This window comes from Protopterus annectens, chromosome 2.part0 (assembly GCF_019279795.1).
Source record: "Protopterus annectens isolate FY-2018-M chromosome 2.part0, PAN1.0, whole genome shotgun sequence".
Lineage (NCBI taxonomy): Eukaryota > Metazoa > Chordata > Ceratodontiformes > Protopteridae > Protopterus > Protopterus annectens.
This window is the reverse complement of record NC_056728.1, coordinates 1678328890-1678350465: the sequence shown is the minus strand read 5'-3', so window position 1 is coordinate 1678350465 and position 21576 is coordinate 1678328890. Positions and strand designations below refer to the sequence as shown.

Sequence of the window (21576 nt, the reverse complement as noted above, 5' to 3'; positions counted from 1 at the left end):
TGAATATGGCCAAGGTCAGTTACCACAAACATTCTTACAGGATGGACTTACTCAGACAAGACAAGGGTTGTTTGATATACTTCAGCCTTCAATTTTTTCAGTTGACTGACTGAATGATGGAATCTTGAGACCTCCTAGGGACCTTTTTGAGGACTGCAGCAGGTAGACTTCAAAACCATCTAGCTTAAAATCATGCCTGAGTATGTGGAAGAGATTTTCTAGTTGGTTTCTAAGGAGCCTGCTCGTTAGGCAGATTTGAAGTTACTGTCTTAGACAACAGTGTTACTTATTGCTCTGATATCTACTAGAAGAGTATCTGAATCATAAGCTGTTATGGTGAGCTGTCCCTATCTCATTTATCACTAGAATAGGCTTACTTTGAGAATAGATCCTTACTTTATGCCTAATGTGTATTCAGACTTTACTTAGCCATGCTATGCATCTCCCTGCTTTTTCTTTACAGAATATTAAGAAAGGAAAATAAAATAATTTTCTATATTCTGGATGCCCTAATGCAAATCATGATTTGTTGTGAAACAGTAGATTCCCTAACAAATGTGGATAGACCTCTACAACACAAGAACGAATGATATGAATTAAATCATGGCAAGGAGGTAATGCTGTCTTTGCACTGGATCAAAATATTTGTAAGTAAATGAATATGTCTGCTGTCAAAGTAAAGGAACACCTTAAGCTCAACTGGTGTGTCCATGGGCTCAACTTTACCTAAGATAGGCAATATGTAAGACAGTAAGCAAAAGCCAAGAAAGAAGAGGTGCAACCTATTCCTGGTAAAGTAGGTTGGTCTGTTAACAACCTTGACCTAAGTGAACACATGTTGGATCTTCCTGGAATGACACCAATTAACTAGCCATTTGTTATAAAAGTTTTTACTTTGAACTTAGGCATATTTATTTTGTTGACAGAAGAATACTGCTCAGTGCTAATAGCTTTTCTTCCTTGGAAACCTGGGAAGAGAACTCATTACTATTCTTCTGCATCTCAACCCGAGTGGAACATCTAATATTGTTCAGTGTTCAATAGACAACCACTAGGTAGTACACAAACTCAGACTATTGAAGGGTCCTGAGGGCTTTTGCAACATCGCTAATCCCAGCAATAGAAATAAAACTTGCAAACTTTTCTTTGTACAGTCTAATGAGTGCACTGCATACCTTCCAACCTCCTAGTACAAAAATTCTGGACAAAGCCAAAAATAGATGGGGAATAAGCCCCCAAATCAAGGACAATATTCAGAGTTTCCCTGTGCCTGGCTTGGACATCTGTGACTACAAGACCTTGGATTTCTTCTAAAACCATTTGTGGACCAAGTATTTTTTTTTTTTGCGGGGTGGGGGGGGCTTGCTCTAACTATCTCAGTGTTATTTAACACTTCTGTGCTACATTTATTGATTTTGTTGAATTTATCACTGTTTTTCTACCTGCACTTGTTAAAGAAATGCAATCTGTTTGCTACTGTACTGCTCTTAGGTAGTTTTAACAGTATTCTGATATTTCCTAACCTCCTCAGGTACTGCAAAACATTTTCTGAGTTTGCTAAAATATTTCTAAGTTTTGCAAAGTTTTTCTTCATTTGTAGAAGTTCTGCTATGTTTGCATACTTTTTTCTGTATTTGTGAACATTTCTCAAGGTTTGCAAACTTATTTCCAAGGGTTCCTGATACTGCTGGAGTCCTGCCTTTTGTTGTAATGCATCTGTTACTGCACTTGAGCTCAAAACCAGTTAATTTCACATTAAGAGGGTTTTCTGCACTCTGATGAGAGCAGAGGGCTGACTCAACCTATCTAAGTTGGGAACTGCTGGTGGAAGGCTTATTGTGAGTTTATCTGATTGGCCTGAGGGCTTAACTGTGTAAAAAAGTCTTTCACCTTACTGCTATAAAAACCTCATGTTTGCACAATGCATAAACACGGTTACCCATGCCTTCTGTATAAGCAAACCTCTCCAGTTTAAAGTCCTCTTTAGGAAACTCTCTCCATAGTCTCCCACTGTTTAAAGCTGCTCAAAGAGCTGCAAGTTTGTGCAGAGGGCAGCACCACTGCAGGTCATCTAGTAGTATACTAGTACAAACACTCTCACTTAGACCTTTAAGTGACTACTCCTTCCCATCTACTAAGAATCTTGTATAATGTATAGGCGCTTCCCTGTCATCTCTGTTTCTGGCCTGGTGGATGTGGGCATCTTGAAGCCCAGATAACCAGTTAATAGATGTAGATACACAATGTCATTGGAGGCAAAGCTGTCACATACACACACAAAAAATGCAAACCAAGTTGTCAGCATTGCACCCAAAACACTCACTACCAACACTAAGGAACAAATATATAGACCCACATATGTGGAGCTACTCACTTATAATCTACCCAAACCTCCAAGACATCCTAAAAGCATCTGTCAGTGGTCCAGTGCACACTCAAAAAAAGATGGCACCTCACACAACACATAACTCTGAAAATCATAGTAGTCTCACTTCCAAGCCCATAAGCCAAGCATTATCGTTATTGGGTATTCCATTGTAAGACATGCAGATGTACTCCTTATCAAGCTAAACAAGGAGAAGATCACAGTGAGCTGTCTGGAACCAAGACCTGCCAGAGCAAACATGCACTTAGGTCTTTAAACCACAAGTACCAGTATGACATGGTCATAGTCCATGTAGGTGTACTCCACTTAAGACATACCTCACTGAACTATATGAAGAGAGACATGATGGAGTTCTCTCATATGTGTCCCAGGTGGGTATGAATCCAGCCTTGAGTAGCATCCTACCTTCACCAGTGATGGTGCCACAATACCATCAAAAAATGATTGACTTCAACAATTGGCTTAGTGTCTAATGTCATAACAAGGGTATGCAATATCTGTCAACCTTGGGAGACTTGATCAACAAACCACAATGCTTTGCCAGAGATGGTTTGCTCTTGTCGCCATTTGCCTTCTGGATACTGGTAAAAACTTTATCTATCACCATCATGTCTTTTTTAGGTCATGCCAAGTTATTAAATCCTCCAACAAAACAAAAAATCACTCACGGCTACCTAAAGGTACTACTGCTCAATGCTAGGAGTTTAAATAAAAAAACTGAGCTTCCTGGAAGCACTTCTCACCTTGGAGAATGCAGACATATGTGCAGTCATGGAAACATGGTTCAGGACTATGAAAAGCACACTGACTATCAAAAGCCTTTCATACATTTCGATCCTCCTCAGCTCAGTATAAAACAAAGGGAGGAGGTGGCTCACTGTTCATAAAGGACAGGTACACTGCTAGACTGGTCTAACAACATGACTCGCTTGAGCTGCTCCATGTCCAACTCACCATAGGTGCGACCCTCTTCCATATCCTTGCTACCTGCAGATCCCCTAACATGAATCTGTAAAACCACACCTCCCACCTAAATCTACTGAAATCTCTTAACATTCGGCCTAACACCATACTTTTGGGTGAATTCAATTACTGATCCATAAACTGAGAGACTGATATGACCCATAATTCACTTGCTCAGTGGTTTTTGGACTTCGTCAACACAAAGCAACTAGCTAGCTCCCCAACTAGAAGTACAAATATCCTAGACCTAGTAATCAAGAATACAGGGGGATGCTGCTTTTTTCTGTGCATTAACTCCTCCCTGGTATAATCTGTCCATAAAATGATCTCCTTTAGTATTAAAACTAATCTAGAACCCCCATCAGACTCTAAGCCTGTTAAGAACTTTGTTAAAGCCAATTACCTCAAACTAAGTGACATTTTATTAAACTTCCAAGCCCCTCCGAACCCAGATGACACTAAGACCTACTCTGAGCTGTACACAAAAGCACTGTATAACTATATTCATAGCTGCATAGAGGAGGCAGTACCTGTCCAAGTCAAACCTATATTACTGGCAAAATAAAATACACTGGTGGACCCCTAGCATAAATAGGATATTCAAGAAATGAAAAAAAATCCTCTCCAAACCAAGAAGGAACAGACAAAACAGTACAAAAAGGCAGTCACCAGTCTAAACAGACAAATTAAAGAGCTGGCCACATCTGCCAAAGCAAACTATGAGGCAAAGATAGCCTCACAGGTGAAAGATAACCATAAGGCTTTTTTTCATTATGTTCATAACCTCAGGTTTCAGCAAGGTGCTGAGTTAATCATGAATAGCAACACTTAAATCTAGTTTCTGCCAACAGGTTCAGTTCAAACTAGTCCCCACTATCACGTCCTACCACACCCAAAGAAGTACCCACAACCATTCCCCACTGGTCATTATGAAGGAACAGGTTCCTACTGTACTAGCTAAAGCCAAAAACACAGCCCCTATGGCTCCCTACAACATTCCAGGATGCTTCTTAAATAGCTTAAAACAGAACCTGTCAGGGCCACTAAAAACCCTGTTTAATCACAGCCTCTGGATGTGCTTTGTCCCAGATGAATGAAGGACTGCAACAGTCATCCCTGTGTATAAGGTGGAGTCCATCAACTGACCCAGGGAACTACAGACCCATAAGCTTAACCAGTCTTATCTGTAAGGCCATGGAGAGAATTATCATGGACCTGATCAGTAACAATATAGGATCTCTCCAAACACTGGACAAGATCCAGTTTGGCTTTGTCAAAGGGAGGTCTTGCCTTCTAAATCTGGTGGACTTCTTCGAGAAAGTCTATGGATGAGGGTAAAAGAGTACACACCACTTTTCTAGACCTGTACAAAGCTTTTGACACAATCCTTCACTTGTGGATCATAGGTAAACTTAATGAGTTAGCATAAATCCTTACATCGTCAGATGGATAGCTAACTGGCTCACTGACAGGACACCTGATGTCTGGATATGTGAATCTACTTCCAATAAGAAACCTGTTATTACTGGTGACCCACAGGGTTAAGTGTTGGGAGCCCTCCTGTTTGGTATATATGTCTTTGAAGTGAAGGCCAATGTTGGGGGTCTCTGGCTCATTAAGTTCACTGATGCCCGTAAGTTGGGAGTAATCATTGAATCCCCAGATGATGTTGACATCCTACATACAGACCTAAAAATGGCAAACAACTGGTGCCAAAACCATGGACTAAATGCTAAAAAATATATAAACCTACCCTTAAATAAATCACATATCCCTGCAAATTTTAATATTGAGAGCACACCGTAAAAGTAGACCCAGTGGTGAAGGTCCTAGGATCCCAGATAGATAGTAACCTAAACTTTGACCACTAGATAGCTACAATAGTGAGGAAATCCTTCTGTGTGGCTCTAATTATAAGTAAAGGCATGGCATCAAGATCAAAGGAAGTGATAGTGACATTGTACTCAGCCCTCATCAGGCTCATAATTGAGTACAATGCTTCCTTCTACAGGCACCTAACCTGGCACTTATACCAACTGGAGTGGCCCCAGAGGTGTCTCACTAAAGAAATACAAAGCGTAAGACATCTGTAGACTAAAGGCCCTGTCCCTTTACTCTGTCTCATATTGTTTATTGAGAGGGGACTTATGCCTAACCTACAAGGCATTCTCTGAAACAGTCCTGATGAAAATGTTACATATTCACAAGAATAATTATAAGAGGGTTACATGTTCCATGGACCTGAACCTTATTTCTGACTCTAAAAGAACTTGCTGGAGAGGCAGATTAAAATCTCAAAGGCTACCTCATCTATGGAATAAACTTTCCATATTCATAAACAAAGCCTGTCCCTTACTCTCTTCAAAAAGAATTTGGATAAATTGCTGGAGAACCATCAATTCACTCCTGGGGTACTGCCTGTGTCCCTTGTGGACAGAGGCAGTTTATAAAAATGACTCAGGGCTCCAACACCAAAAGTCCCATTACCTGATACTACCTGATCCCATATCTGGAGAATTAAAATATAATATTGTCATATCCCGGGTATTATTGGCTAGGCCTGTAAAGGCTGTTGTGCCATTAGTCTAGTAATCTATGGAATTACTAATAAGAAAGATATTTTGATTTTCTGCTGAGCTTTTTGGACCTTTGCTGTGCAGGCTTAGGGCAGCCCTACTATTTATCACTGGATAGCTGACCAGTGCTCAGAATGTTGAACCTAAAAGGTTGCCAGTGTCTTATCATGGTGACTAGACTATGAAAATAGCGAGAAGGTTGGTGCTGTATTTCCTCCCTCTTCTCCAAATTTGTGAGATCATTTTTTTGTATACACACACACACACACACACACACACACACACACACACACACACACACACACACACACGTCATTTGGATTGACAGGGACAGTCAGAACCCGTAGGCTATGAGAGCAATTGATTCTCGAGTTCCCAGTCTGATTCCAACCTGTCTCCACCAGAACCCCAGAGACATGTTCCACTGGCAGATGTGCAAATGAAAGCATATAGTCTCCTCTCCTGAGTTTGTCACTGAGGATACAGATTTTGATGAGGGCAAAGGATCATGTAGATCCCTCCTGGAAGATGTCACATTTGAAGACATCTTGGAATTGATGAAACAGAAAGGGGATAGTCCAACGAAACTCCTTTTCTGGATGAGTCTATGTTTCTTGAAGCTTTTGGTTCTGGCTCATCTGTGGAGTGGTCCCCTCCCCCACCACAGATGCACTCATAGATTTTATGGAACAGAGGGCAATGGAAGAACCCCGGTATTACACAGCCAATTCCTAAAAAAACTGAAAGAATTTTAGCAGCCCCAAAAGATAGAAAGCACTAGTCAAAGGGACCCCCATTAGATGCCATGGCAGTAGCAGAAACCACAAAGAAAGACTTTTCTGAGGAGAGTTCTTCTGTCCTCCCCCTAACAGAGAGTCAAAGGCTTTGTACAGATTAGGGAAATGGACTTATGCTTCAGCGATATTCACTCTAGGGGTGCTCATTTACCTTGTACACTTTACAGACTGACTTGATCAAGGAGATTTCCAAATATCTTTCAGATAAATTGCTTCTGGGTGTCCAAAAAACTATGGACACCTAAATGTCTACACTGCAATCTATCTCTAATGTAGCCATACGCCTGCTATTCAATGCAGCAGATGGCAAAGCAAGAATGGCTGGTACAGGAATTACCATGCATCATCATGCCTGGATGCAGCTGTGCAATTGCATAGAAAGCCTTTATTAATGCCCCTTTTGATGGTTCCTCACTTTTTGGATCCAAGATTAAACAGACTTTTACCAGGAGTGAGAAGGTGGTAAGACCATGTCTGCTGTAGGAATCCATTTCTCCACTCCACAAAGATCCAATTCCAGGAATCAAAGAGAAGGTAAGAAAAAATTGGTTCAGAAAATTGCAGGGTTTTCACTATGACACTCCTGGGTATAGACCCCCCCCAAAGCAGGGGAGGAGGGGACTCGAATGTTGTAGCAGACTGCAGAATAAGGGCTTCCATGGTCTCTTCACTGAGAAACCTTGCCAGCAACCCCTGAAGAGTTACCTGACGGGGGCACTTAACCTTACACCCACAAGTCTGGCAAATCATTACTTCAGATTCCTGGGTGTTAAGGATATTCATCAGAGGCTGTACCCTTTTTGTATTCTCTAAAGAAAAGACTAAAGATTCCTGGTACTCCACCTAATCAGTTAGAATCTGCAGCAACAGAAGTTTCAGAGAGTCATTCGACAGTTAGAATATGGAGTATATTTCAGATTCTTTTTAGTTCCAAAGAGGACAGGGACCTCAGGCCAATATTGGACCTCGACCACTTCAGCCGATTTGTCAGGCAGATGAAGTTCCAGATGGTCACATTACAGTCCATACTACCTCTATTAAGGAAGGACAATTGGATGTGCTCTGTAGATCTAAAATATGCCATCCATCATATAAAGCTTCAAAGATGATCCAGGAGATTTCTCTTTTTCTGGCTGGGAGTCAATCATTACAAATTCAGAGCACTGTCATTCAGTCTCACCATGGACCCCCCCGCCCCCCTCCCCCCCAGGTATTCATCAAGATTATGGCAGTGGTAGCAGCTTATCTGTGCAAGAGATCCAAGTCGTCTTATATCTAGACAACTGTCTCCTACTGCTCCCCCCAGGGATCTACTGGTTCAGCATCAAGCATTCCTACTCCATCTTGCAGATCAGTTAAGAATAGCTATCAAGGAGCAAATTGATCCCTATTCAACACATAACATTCATAGGATGTCAGATCAATACAATTCAACAAATTAACAAACTTCCATCAGCAAGACTACTGTTATTAAGACTGGTGGATTCTTAGGAAATTCAGCATCCCCCTTCCACAAGCAAGACTGATTCTTCATTTGTTGTGTCTGATGGCATCTACCATCACTGTAGTCCAACTGATGAGATACTACATGAACATTACAGTGGACTATTTCGGTCCAGTGGTCACAGAGTTTTCATCCCCTCCATGTCAGAATTAATTTCACCCAGGCATGCAGAAACCACATAACATGTTGGATAACTCCTCCATCAGTTGCAGAGGGAGAAGACCCTTCTTTCCACTGACACCACAGGGCACACTAATCACAGACACTTCCCTTTTATGGTGGGGGGGGTATTTTGAGGGGAAGCCGGTTCATAGTATTTGGTCACCTGTGGAGGTCAAACTTCTCATCACTATTATTTAGACGAGAGTGGTCCTCCTAGCATTGCAGACTTTTCAGGACCACCTACCTAAGGGTGTGATTTCCATCCAAACAGAGAACATGTTAGTAGTAAGGTATATCAACAAACAAGGGAGAACATGATCTTATCCACTTTGGTGGGGGTCCATGTGAGTCTGACAATGGATGATGTCTTCCCATCACGTTTTAGTAGCAATGTACATTCCCAGAATGTCAAATGTACTAGCAAAAAAATTGAGCAGGTCTATCCTATTACCTCACAAGTGGTAATGGAGATTTTCAGCTGCTTAGGCCAACCTTGTTGTGGTCGCTTTGCCTCATACCTGAACAACAAGTGCATAAGTTACTTTGCCCCCATCTCCCCACAGGGACAGTCACCAAGAGATGTTCTATTCCACACTTGGCACCTGGGTCTCCTCTATGCATTCCCAACAGCACCTCTCCTGACCAAATTCATAAAGAAAGCCATGAGGTGCAAGACCAAGGTGATCATCATGCCCTATTCTGGCCACAGCAGGTTTTGATCCCCTTCCTTTGGCCTCATTTGCTACACCCACCCTGGGTGCTAGGTCCTACTCTGGATCTTCTGATTCACCCATCCGAGATGCCTCTACTGGATCTACAAGCCCTAAAATTAACTGCATGGTTTATGTAGTTTTAACTGTAGCCAGAGATGCCAGGCTGTCTTCTCCAGTAGTTCACACAATTTGTTCTTCTCAAAACCAGTCAACCAAAAAAACTGACAAAAGTAAATGGAGAAGATTTTCAATTTACGCATTATCAAAATGAGTTGACCCTTTTTCTGCACCCCCCCCCCCCAGACAATATTGGAATTTCTTTCTGAACTTTTTCACCAAGCATTTAGATTTTCTACCATCAAAGTTCAAATGGCTGACATTTTAAATTTTCATGTGGACCATAATAATAACACTTCCATTGCATCTCTTAGAATCTCTAAAGCTTTCCTCAAAGGACCATTTTTGCTGAAGCCTCTGGTTTAGGACCCAGTTCTCCATGAGATGTAACAATTTTATTTCAGCCATTGACCCAGAAATCCTTTGAGCTTGCAGCATTAGCTGACCTTAAGTACCTTTCTTAGAAAGCTGTTTTCCTAATTGCTATTACATCCACCACATTAATTTCTGAATTACAAACACTCTCATGCAAGCCACCTTTTCTCATTTTCCACAAAGACAGTGTCATTGTAAACAAATCCTACCATTCTCCTAAAAGTCTCATCTGAAGTAAATTTGAATCAATCCATTCACTTGCCAGAATTTTTTTCCCAATTACTCTAACAAAGGAGAACATACGCTTCATACTTTAGTTGTTCACAGACAAATCAGATTCTGCTTACACTGTACCAAAGATATTAAAAAATCAGAACAGCTCTTTGTCTCCTTTTCTAAAGCAAAACTGGGAAAACGTGTTACAAGTTATACAGACTGCATTTGTTTTGTAAATAAAACTTGTGGTTTGTCTCTGCATTCAAAACAAAAAGCTCACTCCACTGGAGTTATTGCTACCACTTCAGCATTCATGGAATGTTCCCATTGATGACAGTTGTGCAATAGCAACTTGGTCAACGGTTCATACATTTATATCTCATTACAAACTGAATGTTCAGTCTAGAGCTTGAACATCTTTTGCCTCTACTATTCTCAGGAATATCCTTCATTGATACCACCCAGGTCACTTTGGGCAATTTGGGAATCTGTCCCAAATGCTGAATCAGGTGAAAATAGACAACATCGGATATGAAAGCTATGCACTTACCATAATGATAAATCTGTGTTGTCTCATTTTGATCCGGTTCAGCATCTCTCCTGCCTTCACCCTTCCAAATTGCTATCTGCAAACTGCTGTTATTCCGACAGACCTTGACCAAGACCCTGTCTGCTCTAGGGCACATTAAGAAAAGCGACATACTTATCAAGTTATTTTATTCCATAGGAGTGTTATTCTTATCAAGATGCTTTTTTCTCTGTGATTAGAAACAGTCGGCAAATTCAATCTAAGGTGATTTAGGTACAAGGAGGGAACTGGGGGTAGGGGAGGAGTCAAAGTCTCAGATTGAAAGCTCTGGAAGAAGTTGCCAAGATTGGATCCAGTCAGACCTGACAATCAAATCACTGAATCAAATGAAAATGAGACAAACTGGATCTATCACTATAGTAAGTACATAACTTTCATTTACAGTAGAATATGGCATCTCACTGAACTCTGGTGTAACTTAAATAGCTGGGGAATAAATAAAAATGGTGTTTATCCAAATGACCTTTGACCACTACATTTGACTGTAAGTCATTCAAATATGTGGAATTTAGAAAACACGTCACTGCCTCTTAGCACTATTCTACTACAAAGCTTGGTGTCACTAGCAAAAAATCATTTTATGTCCTGAATGCATTTCCATTTGTTATTACTGAACATTTTTGAAACATAAACCTCAGTTCTGAATTCCATGGTGCCTTAACTTTTATATTTTCTCTAGAGTTTAACTGTCGCATGGTTATTTTTTTACTAATTGTCCAGCTGTACTGCATGCATTTCTATAAGTTAATCTAAATACTTTAATGTATGTATATTCCTTCCTGCCTTATGCCAAGAGGTTGCAGGTTACCCCTGGAAAATACGCAGTACATTAAGTTTTCATTAAGCAGCATTGTTTGCAAGAGGAAAAGTTAAAAAATAGGTGTTATTTGATTGTTCATTGCTTCATTTGTGATCACATCAGCTTTTGTCTCATGACTTGTTTTACTGTTTTTTCTATGTTTTTTTCTGTTTTTTGTTTTTTTAGTTTTCCTGTCCACCAATGATTCAACGATCTCAGTGGCAAGGCCATCTACAGCTACTTGAAGAGAAAAAACCTTACATGTCACCTCCCAGTCATGCACAGTTTCCCATGCTTCGTGGTCATGCAGCACTAAATGGATCTAATGTATGGACTCAGGGTACCAGTGGTGCTGTACCTCACCCACCTTACAAGAACCGACCAGTTAGTGCTGGAAGTCAAAGAGGGGCAAATAGCCATGCAACTGAACATAATAATGGCCCTCCTGTTGTCCGACAAGGTAGGCTTATTTTAGGATTCTTGAATATACAGACTATTTATAACCTCTTCTTACTTAAGTAACTATGTATTCTGTCTGAACAGCAGAATTTTTAGGGATTACCTTTAGTAATGCATTAGTAAATGTTTTGGTGAGAAAAGCTGGAGCATACACATTTAGGCTTTCCAGCACTAATATCTTCAGCCTTCATACAACACCAGCAGGCACTGTGTTTAATGGTTTTAACCTTGATGAGCTTGTGTACAAGCAGATCATTTGCTACATAAGGTTTCAGGATGCCTTTAGAATAATAACTGAGGTGCTGACCTATGAAATGCTAACATTTTATTCATGAAATCCTACATTTTTACATATGGTTATCTGAACACACACACACACACACACACACACACACACACACACACACACACACACACACACACACACACACACACACACACACACACACACTTTTGCACAGGCACGTGAACACATGCATGCACGTGTGCTCACATGCACACACACACACACACAGACACACACACACACACACACACACACACACACACACACACACACACACACACACACACACACACACACACACACACACATTTCTGTTTGTAGGCATGCATATATAGATGCACGCACACACATTTTCAGAGTAGTTTCATAGCGCCACAAAACTTCAATTTGAGCTGTAGAGCTTTTTAAAGTAAAATATAAGAATCTGTCCCATACATGGAATTGTAATTGTAATTTTTGACATAATGCAAACATAGCTTTTCCCAGATCTTCACAAACTTTCTAAGATTATGGTCATTCTTTTCAAGAAGTTGTCTGAATTGTTTAATGTAATCCTCCTTTTTGTTTCTATTCTCAGTTGTATGACATTTCTGTTGTTCTGCACTGTTTTTTCTTCTTTTTATTTGGATTTACCTTATGCCATTGTCCATTTTCTGCCCTATTTTACCTTTTCTTCTATCCTTCCTTATTTTTGCCAGAACTTGTATTGCCATTTAGGAAAAGTGTTTCCCCCTCTCTGCCCTCCCATTTCCTTATCCTTTTCTCAACAGCCTATCTGTCCTCTCTTTTTTCTTACGTTAAAGCTAGTTGCCCACTAAATCTTAGTTCTAATTTTGCCTCATATTCCTCTAGGTTGAATAGCTTTTTGTTTCTTGCCTGCCCATATTTTTGGCAACCTCTCTCATACTTGACTGTTACCTTAAGTCTTTGTGTTCTGCCTTCTTTGCTATCCTTCCATTGCTTATTTATCTCTCTCATTCCCCTTTTTCCCTGTCATTTCACTCTATTTGACTATTCCTTCCTCAAGTTATTGTTCTGTTGCACAGACTTTCCTTTTATTACCTACAGCCTGTATTGGTTTGAATGTTCATTTTTTTTACAGTGCCAAGCAATCTGTTCTCTAGTGCTACTGCATTTAAATATGTATTAAATTTGTGCTGACAGCTTAGTAGAGGACTAAGGCTCTGTATTATTCTCAGGCTTCATTAAATCGTCCTAGATTTGATTCCCTCAGTCTCTTTTTGCTTACTGTATGACTCTGAGCAAATAATTTACCTGCACATTGTTCCAGGATGCTGCATCAGGGGTTTCATGCCTGTTGCTTAACCTGGTTAAGAAAAGTATTGAAAAAGTAAATATAGATGTAATGTGTTTTAAATTTGTAATGGTCAATTTAATCACCATGTGGTAGTTAATATTTTAGGTACATTTAATAATTGCAACCATGAAATAAATTCCAGATTAGTAAAAGATTAGTTATGTTTTAGGATCAGTTGTCTAGTTAATAATCTTCCAGGGCTGCCCCTTGGATTCAGAGAGCAGCCACACAATCATATAAATTTCATACTGTAGGTAGGTCAGTGTACACAAACTGTGAAAAATGTGATTCAGAGACATTAGTTACAATGAGTAATACCTAATTATCAGCTAATTTGGATATTTCCGAATTGCATTTTTCTAGACCTCACACTGAAAGCTGTTAGAGGCTGTAGTGTGTTCTGGTGGCTATGCATTGTGTTGCAAAGGTAACCCCTACACACTCACACATACACATTTAGCCAGTCATGCACACACATGCATTCCCAGATATTCACACAAACAAACACATTCATCCAACTCCACTGATACCCTTACAGACATACAGACACACAGACATGTACATGCACACATGCTGCCACATACACACATGCACTCAGACACCCCAAACCCTATATCTCTGCTGAATTTGCTGACCTTGCCAGCATCACTGGTTCTTCCATTGACTTCAGTGGGTGAGTACCATATTTTGGACAATTTAAACTGTTAAGCTGACACTGATATTTTACTCAGATGAACGATTCCCAGAAGTGTTTAGCAGAGTAACTCATAGATACAGGTATTTCCAGGGCAGAGCACAGGCTAATTAGCACTAGTCTCCCCTCTTGATAGGCTGGCATGACTGTCCTATATGCTGATGTTTCTGCTCACTGAAAATCAGTCTGGTATGGTGATCACTGAATTGAAAAGGGTTACCGTGAGGGGTTAGCCACTCATGGTAAGACTTTCCAGTTACATTAACTCTTTTGGGATATTGGGTGTATTTACTCAGGGATTTTGAGATCTTTTTTAAATTACAATTTAACATATAAAAACACTGAGGCTGACTATTTTTTTTTTCTTTTTTTGTAAAACAGCAGTTTTGTTAACTGTTGGGGTATTTAATGTGTAGTACTACTAACATTCAAAAGTACCAGAAATTTAAAAAAACTGTGTAGTTTTTAAAAATATGCAAGACAAAAAGAAAACTGTGAAACTTTATTAATATTTACTGTAACACAAACATTTGCAAATCAAGAATATTACATTTTTTTCAAGCTGGTAATGGATATTGTACCAATGCCTGTTAGTTTACATGTACATGCAGAAACCAGGTTGGTTGACTTTCTTCTGACTGCTGAGCTAATTACTTGCAGCAGACTTAGGGATGTATAAAAGGGTTTACTATGGTACGCAACAGAGAAGTAAAACAAGTTAAGTTAGAGGGTGGCATTCAAAGCCCCATGCTTCATAGATGCGTAATGGGAATCTGTAAATCATGCTGCCATTCCTATATTCAGGAGAACAAAAGGAGAAAAAGGGGCACTGATCTGAGAACTTCTCAATGTTGTGGAAGATTGAAATTAGCAGGTGTAGTTACATGTGAAAACGTCTGTGTGTTTATGTAAAGTCATGAATACTGTTGTATGATTTCATCAAGAGACAGTGGATGCAAACTTGCATAGGTGTTTTGAGAATTTCTACAAGGTCTTGCTCTAGCTTGGCTTCAAGCCACTAGTCCATAAATTATGCAAACTATTTTAAGGTTTTTTATTCACCTAAAGGGTGGCCTCAGACAGACGCCCTGTTATGGCTTATGTAGGGTTGGAAAGAGAGAAGAGAGGAGAGCTGGAACTAGGGGAGAGATCAGACGAGTGAAACACAAAAAGACCACATTAAGAGGGTTGTACAGGAAGAGGTGGATGAGAATGGGTACTATGTTTCTGTTGGGGGTAGACGCCCATTTTCCATGTTTTATAATAAAGGAAGTTGGTGAAGGAAATGGGAATTGTATGCCAGTGAGAGAGATTTAGGAACTACTTAAATAATGTTTCAAACACAAAAGCATCAAAGACAGGCAAGCTAGGGAACACTATAGTGGGCTGACACATGGAAGGTGAGTGAAGACATACAGATGGCAAACAGATACAAAAGGGAAAGAGAGGAAGGCCATGAGGAAGTCTCCATCCTTGTCCAGAGGACCTCAGGCATCCTCCTGACAAGTTAAACTTTGCCCTTAATTATGCAATGCTACCTTAGCTTTTATGTTATATACCTATGTATTATTTCCTTCTCAGGGGTATTAGTCATACTTATGAGGTCAAGGTCATCAGCCAGACCACTGGCCTCTGAAACATTTTTCTATTGTAAGAACTTCTTCAGGCGCTGTTGAGATGTAAAAGAAATAGGGGGAAAAGACAAAATGGCTTACTGATCCTGAATGTCTGTGCACTGGATTGTAATTCAGGATGCCACCTGTCTGTTTTTTTCCAGATTTTCCAGAAATCGAGTATTCAGTCTGGTTGTCTAGTTTACTTATTCATAAACTGTTTAATTTCACCTGTATATAAGCCTCACATTTGCTCGTAGCTGCACACCACTCAACAGGGGTTAGTGGTGCCTTGTATAGATCCAAATACCTAGAAACTATTTTTCCCTAGACACCAGTCAGTTAAACTGTTGGTTCCCTGCTGCTCTGTGGACAATGCAGCTGCACACTTCTGTACTGCAGGCAACTCAGCTGAGCACTGAGCAGCGTCACCCCACTTTTCATCCCTGATCTTCTATAGAATAAGTCCCCTTGTTAATCCCAGAGCAATAGAGGATCTAATTTGCTCTCTCAAAATTAGTGCTTAAGAATTACATGCTACTATGGACAGTCATTTCCCAGCATTTCTACAGCCAGCCTGATTGACGCGGGCATCCTGAGGCAAAGTAGCAATTGCCTCATGAATACTGACAACCACTTGCTCCTAAAGCAAACAAATACAGTATGTGAGAGATGCAACTATACCATGAAACTAGAATCAGTCCTCTCAGGTAACAATAAATAAGACACCAAACAGTTTGTCAGCACAGATACTTCTCCACTCACAAAAGATAAGATCAAGACACATAAACCCACATACACGAAGGTACTTACTAAGAGCCTATCAAAAGACCAGAGATCTCCCAAGTGCATACAACCTACCCATACTGGTACATGGGGTCAGAATGGAGAGATGAAGGGGTCTGAATGGAGAGATGAAAAGTCAGCAAGCAAAGGAGAGTACCAGTGCTGAAATTGAATTCATCCTCAAGTCTTGGTGAGTAACTTCACAAGGTGGACCCTGTTTTTACAAAATCTCACCAAGGTGACACTAATATATAGTCCGTATTTATATAGCATGTGTCATGGACAGAAGTAGGTTAAAAACTAAAGATGATAGCTGGGTGCACAAGACCCAGGATAAAAAAGTGCGCAATCCTGGTAGGGGCACTGGTCCCAGGACTGAAAAAAAAATGACAGTGTAGAATCCTCAAAATACAGAAACATTCCTACAATGGGGCCAGGCCGGGGCCAGGCCAGGCCCAGGAGGAGGATGCCCCCCCCCCCCCCCCCGTTGTAGAAGGAAGTGACAGTCCACAAAAAACACAAAAACTGAAAGGCCAAAGAAGAGCCATAAAGACAATAAAGTGGACTATTGAGGATAAGAAATAAATTATGTATTGTTACTATTATGCAAAAAGCCCAGAATTTCCAGACACAAGATTTACAAAATGATTAAGAGAGAAATTAGACAAAAGAAAAATACTTCCACAAGAAAAAATGTCAGAAGCTTTAAATGAAAATTTGTGATCATTGATACAACAGATTTGTAAAAAACAGTATATAGATCAAGAAACCTTGACTTGTTTGGAAAAAGAAGCATCTGAGGAAGTGCGAAAATATAAACAACAAAACCAAGAGATATTTGAAAAGTATAAAAAAGAAATATGAACATGGGAAAGAAAGAGAGATTTGATATGGTGCAGTATTTATGCAAAGGATAAAGCCAAATTAATCAATATGAAGAAGGTAGCCCCAAAGATATTCAAAGAAAAATACAGGCAAAGGCATCCAGATATGGAAAATTTCACAATAAAAATAAATAAATAACATCACAAAGATGGAATGTAGAAAAGAAGATTAGTAAAGCAGAAGTTAAAAAAATAGAAGATGAAGTTATGGACTGCCTACGAAGTGAAGGATTTGGTGTAGAAGGTCTAGCACAGGTTACATCACAGCAGGATGGAGTGACTCCCCAAAGTAGGGAGAAACAGGAAGATCAGGTAACACCTGAAGAAGACATTTGGACATGGGAAAGAAAAAGATATGTAATATGGTGTAATATTTATGCGAAGTAGAAAGCAAAACTAACCTATATAAAAAGAGCAGCATCAAAGATATTTGAAGAGAAATACAGACAAAGGAATCCAGACATGGAGAACTTTACAATACAAACAATAAGAAGACAAAGAGGCAAAGTAAAAAAGGAGATTAGTAATGGAGAAGTTAAAGAAATAGAAACTGAGGTCATGGAGTACCTGCAAAGTGAAGGATTCAGTGTAGAAAATCTAATTCAGAAAGCACCACAACAGGATGGAGTAATGGATATCCAAATTAAGGGGAAATTTAGTGGACCAGGAAGCAATTGGCCAGGTGCCATGTGAAGATAATTTGGAGCCTTCCACAGGAAACCAGTATAAATGTTCACTTGAAGCTAGACAGCAAGGGACAGAACAGGAAACTGTGGAAACTCTGATGTAGTCAATGTTGAGGATTGATAGGCCAGTGAGAACCCATATGATATAGAGCACTGGATGGCACAGCATGAAGTTGAAGAGAATGTGCCACAGGAAGATGCTAAAGAATCTTCTATAGAATGCCCGCAGGAATTGGAAAACAAGGGATGTGCCCTTACTTTGGAAGAAAATGAGCCAAGTGAAGAGTTGCTTGATTTTAATAGACATAGACAGATATATCAAGATCAATGAAAGAAATAGATTGCAGAAGGTTAATAAAACCAAAAAGTCAGAAGTCTGATAAAAAAAATGAACATAGTAATTAGGATGGTCCATAGAGGTCCATGTGATATAACAGAAGTAAACAGGATATGTTACTGTGCAGCTAAGTTAATAACTGATAAAGTTCTACCACAAGAGCACAGGGTAGTGAGGGAAAGGAAGGGGAGAAATCGAATACCATCATGGAAATATAGAATAGAGAAAACTATAAAGCAGTTAAGACAAGAAGTGTCACTGTTAGAAGACTACAGAAGAGGGAACAGATCAACAAAAATACTAAGAAAGATGTAATAAAAGCAATGCGCAGTATTAGAACAGACCAGGATCTATCATGTACTATTGCAAATAACAAACTAGTGGAAAGACTTAGAAGATACAAAAATAAATATAAAGGAAAAGTACAAAATAAGCAATTTATTAATGATCCGAAAAGTTTTATAGAGAACTGGGAAATAAGGTAAAAGGAATTGAAATACCGCCTGATCCTGTGGAACATAATAAAGATGCTAAGTGGATAGAAGAAGTTAAAGAAAGAATATGAGCTTCAAAGGTACAGAATATGAAATGGGATGAAGTAACAGCCAGAGAGATTGAACCAAAGTTAAGAAAAGCCTCTAATTGGAAAACCCCAGGCCCGGATGCAATACCTAATTTTTGGCTGAAAGTATTAACATCTTTGCACGAAGATTTAGCCATGAGTAAGAACTATTTATATGCACACCCTGAACAGACACCAACCTGGTTAACAACAGGAAAAACAATGCTCCTACTTAAGAGTGAGCCTGCAAGCTACCCTAAAAATTATAGACCAATAACTTGCCTTCCAATAACATATAAACTATACATGGGAATTGATGATGACAGAGTTTATAGTCACTTAGAAGAAAACTCAATTATGCAGTAGAACAAAAGGGCAATAAAAGAAAGCCTTATGGAACAAAGGATCATTTGTTGTTAAATAAAGTCATAGTAGAGAACTGTAAAAAGGGGAAGAATCTAAGTATGGCATGGATTGACTACAAAAAAACATTTGATAGTATCCCACATTCATGGATAAAAGAGTGCTTAAAAATGTATAAGATACACTCTGCACTGATTGACTACATTACAGTGACCATGAAACAGTGGCAGACCACTTTGCAATTAAGGCATGATAAAGGACAAATTATTATCCCTGTGATAAAAATTCAAAGGGGGATATTCTAGGGTGACTCTCTGTCACCGCTGCCATTCTGCATTGCCCTTAACCCATTAAGCTGTCTACTTAACAGCTTAGACCATGGCTATAATTTGGCTCCTAGAAAACAACAAAGTGTAAAAACTTCTCATCTTCTCTTTGTCGATGATTTAAAATTGTATAGCTTATCAGATGAAGAACAGAAAGCACAACTGCAAGTTGTCAAAACTTTTTCAGATGATATAAGAATGTCATTTAGTCTTGATAAATGTGCAAAAGCAACCTTTAAACCAGGAAAACTGCAATGTCAGGAAAACATCAGTTTAGGACAAGAATGTGATATAAAAGAACTTGAGCAAGAGAGAGTGTATAAATACTTGGGAAATGATGAAGGATCAACAATAAAACACGAACAAATGCGAATAAAACTTAGTAAGGAATATTTCAGAAGACTTAAATTAATCTTGAAAACAGCATTGACATCTAGGAACAAAATTCAAGCTATAAACCAATTTGCTCTTCCTGTCCTAACTCACAGTTTTGGAGTAATTGACTGACCTCAAAATGTGTTGGCTAGATTAGACAGGAAAACAAGAAGGATGCTTCATGCTCACCATATGATTTATAAAAATCAGTGCATACCAAGATTATATATTCCCCATTCTGAAGGAGGGGTGGGCCTCCTTGAAATTGATTATATGTATATATCTGCAATTATCTACTGACCTCACAAGACCCAAACGTAGTGAAAGTTTTGAAACATGAGGAGAATAAATCTAAGATGATTTCTCTGCTTAATTTAGCAGAAGCATATCGATGTCAAGCAGGAATGGAAATCAAACCAGAAGTGGACAAAAATCAGGCAGCAACTGAATGTGCCACAAAACAAAGGAAAGAATATAAGGTGAAGGACCAGATGAGAAGGCAAGAAATGTGAAAAAAGCATAAATATAGTTGCAAGTATAGAAAACTTCTGGAAGAACCTGATGTTGATCAGAAATGAACACAGGAATGGTTAAGGAAAGGTGAATTCAAACCAAGAGATGAAAGGTTAATATTGGCAGCCCAAGATAGTGGGCTACGTACACGTTGGTTTACAAAGTCCATTGAACATGTGCAAGGGTTAGACAAATGTAGGTTTTGTAAAACCGAATTGGAAACAGTTGCACACCTTGTTGCAGGTTGCTGCATACTAATGGCAGAAGGACTGTATTCTGAAAGGCATAATAATGTGGCAAGATTGTTGCACTAGGGATTGTGCAAACATTATGGTATTGAAGTGGCTGGAAAGCACTGGAAACATGAGCCACAAAGCATCATAGAAAATGATGAAGTTTATATCCCTTGGGACCACCAATTACCAACAGTTCAAAAGATAGATACGAGAAAGCCAGATATAGTGGTTCAAGAAAAGAAGACAAGAGTAGCATTGATCATTGAAATTGCCACACCCAGTGATTACACTGTCTTGCGTACTTAGAGACACAAAGTCATAAAATATCAGGATCTGCTGGCAGAAATGAGAGCAATGTAGAAGAAAGATACCCAGACAGTTCCAATAGTAGCAGTAGAAATGGGTCTTATAAAAAAAAAAGAATCTACAATCATATTTAGATATGTTGCCAATCATTGTAACTCCATACGAATTGCGGAAAGAGTCATTACTGGGCACATTGTGGGTGCTCCGAAGACCACTTTTGGCTGACATCAAAGACTGACACAATACTAATTTCATGAACTTTAATCGTACTTTGACATAGGAATGGGTTAATTCCCGTCATGGTATTAGAAACCCAAAATACTTGGAGAAATTAAAAAGCACATGAACAGAATCCACCACTGCACATAACAGCACACATATCAGTGCCTCAATAATTAAGCCCCTAAGGCAAAACAGTTGAAAACCTAATGTCTTAGTCATAGGTAACTCAATAGTGAGACACACAGACCTCCTCCCCAAGGAGAAGGTCACAGTCAGCTGACTGTCAGGTGCCAGGATCCGTCAAATCACGCATGCACTCAAGTCACACAGCAACAATTACCATTATGACTCTTTCATGGATCTGGTGGTTACAAATATGGCTGACCACTGTAGCAACCCCACTGTGAGGTCCT

At 39.5% G+C, this 21576-nt stretch overlaps 1 protein-coding gene across 1 annotated transcript in view; it reads left to right on the top strand.

Annotated features, from left to right (window-relative positions):
• FHAD1 (forkhead associated phosphopeptide binding domain 1) overlaps positions 1 to 21576 on the top strand; it is a gene marked incomplete at its 5' end in the record, with an annotated part of 2130934 nt that overhangs the window by 49965 nt on the left and 2059393 nt on the right. The window contains one exon of the mRNA XM_044060429.1: positions 11384 to 11657. Within this exon, the coding sequence (XP_043916364.1) occupies positions 11384 to 11657 (274 nt within the window). The remainder of the gene's footprint in view (positions 1 to 11383; positions 11658 to 21576) is intronic.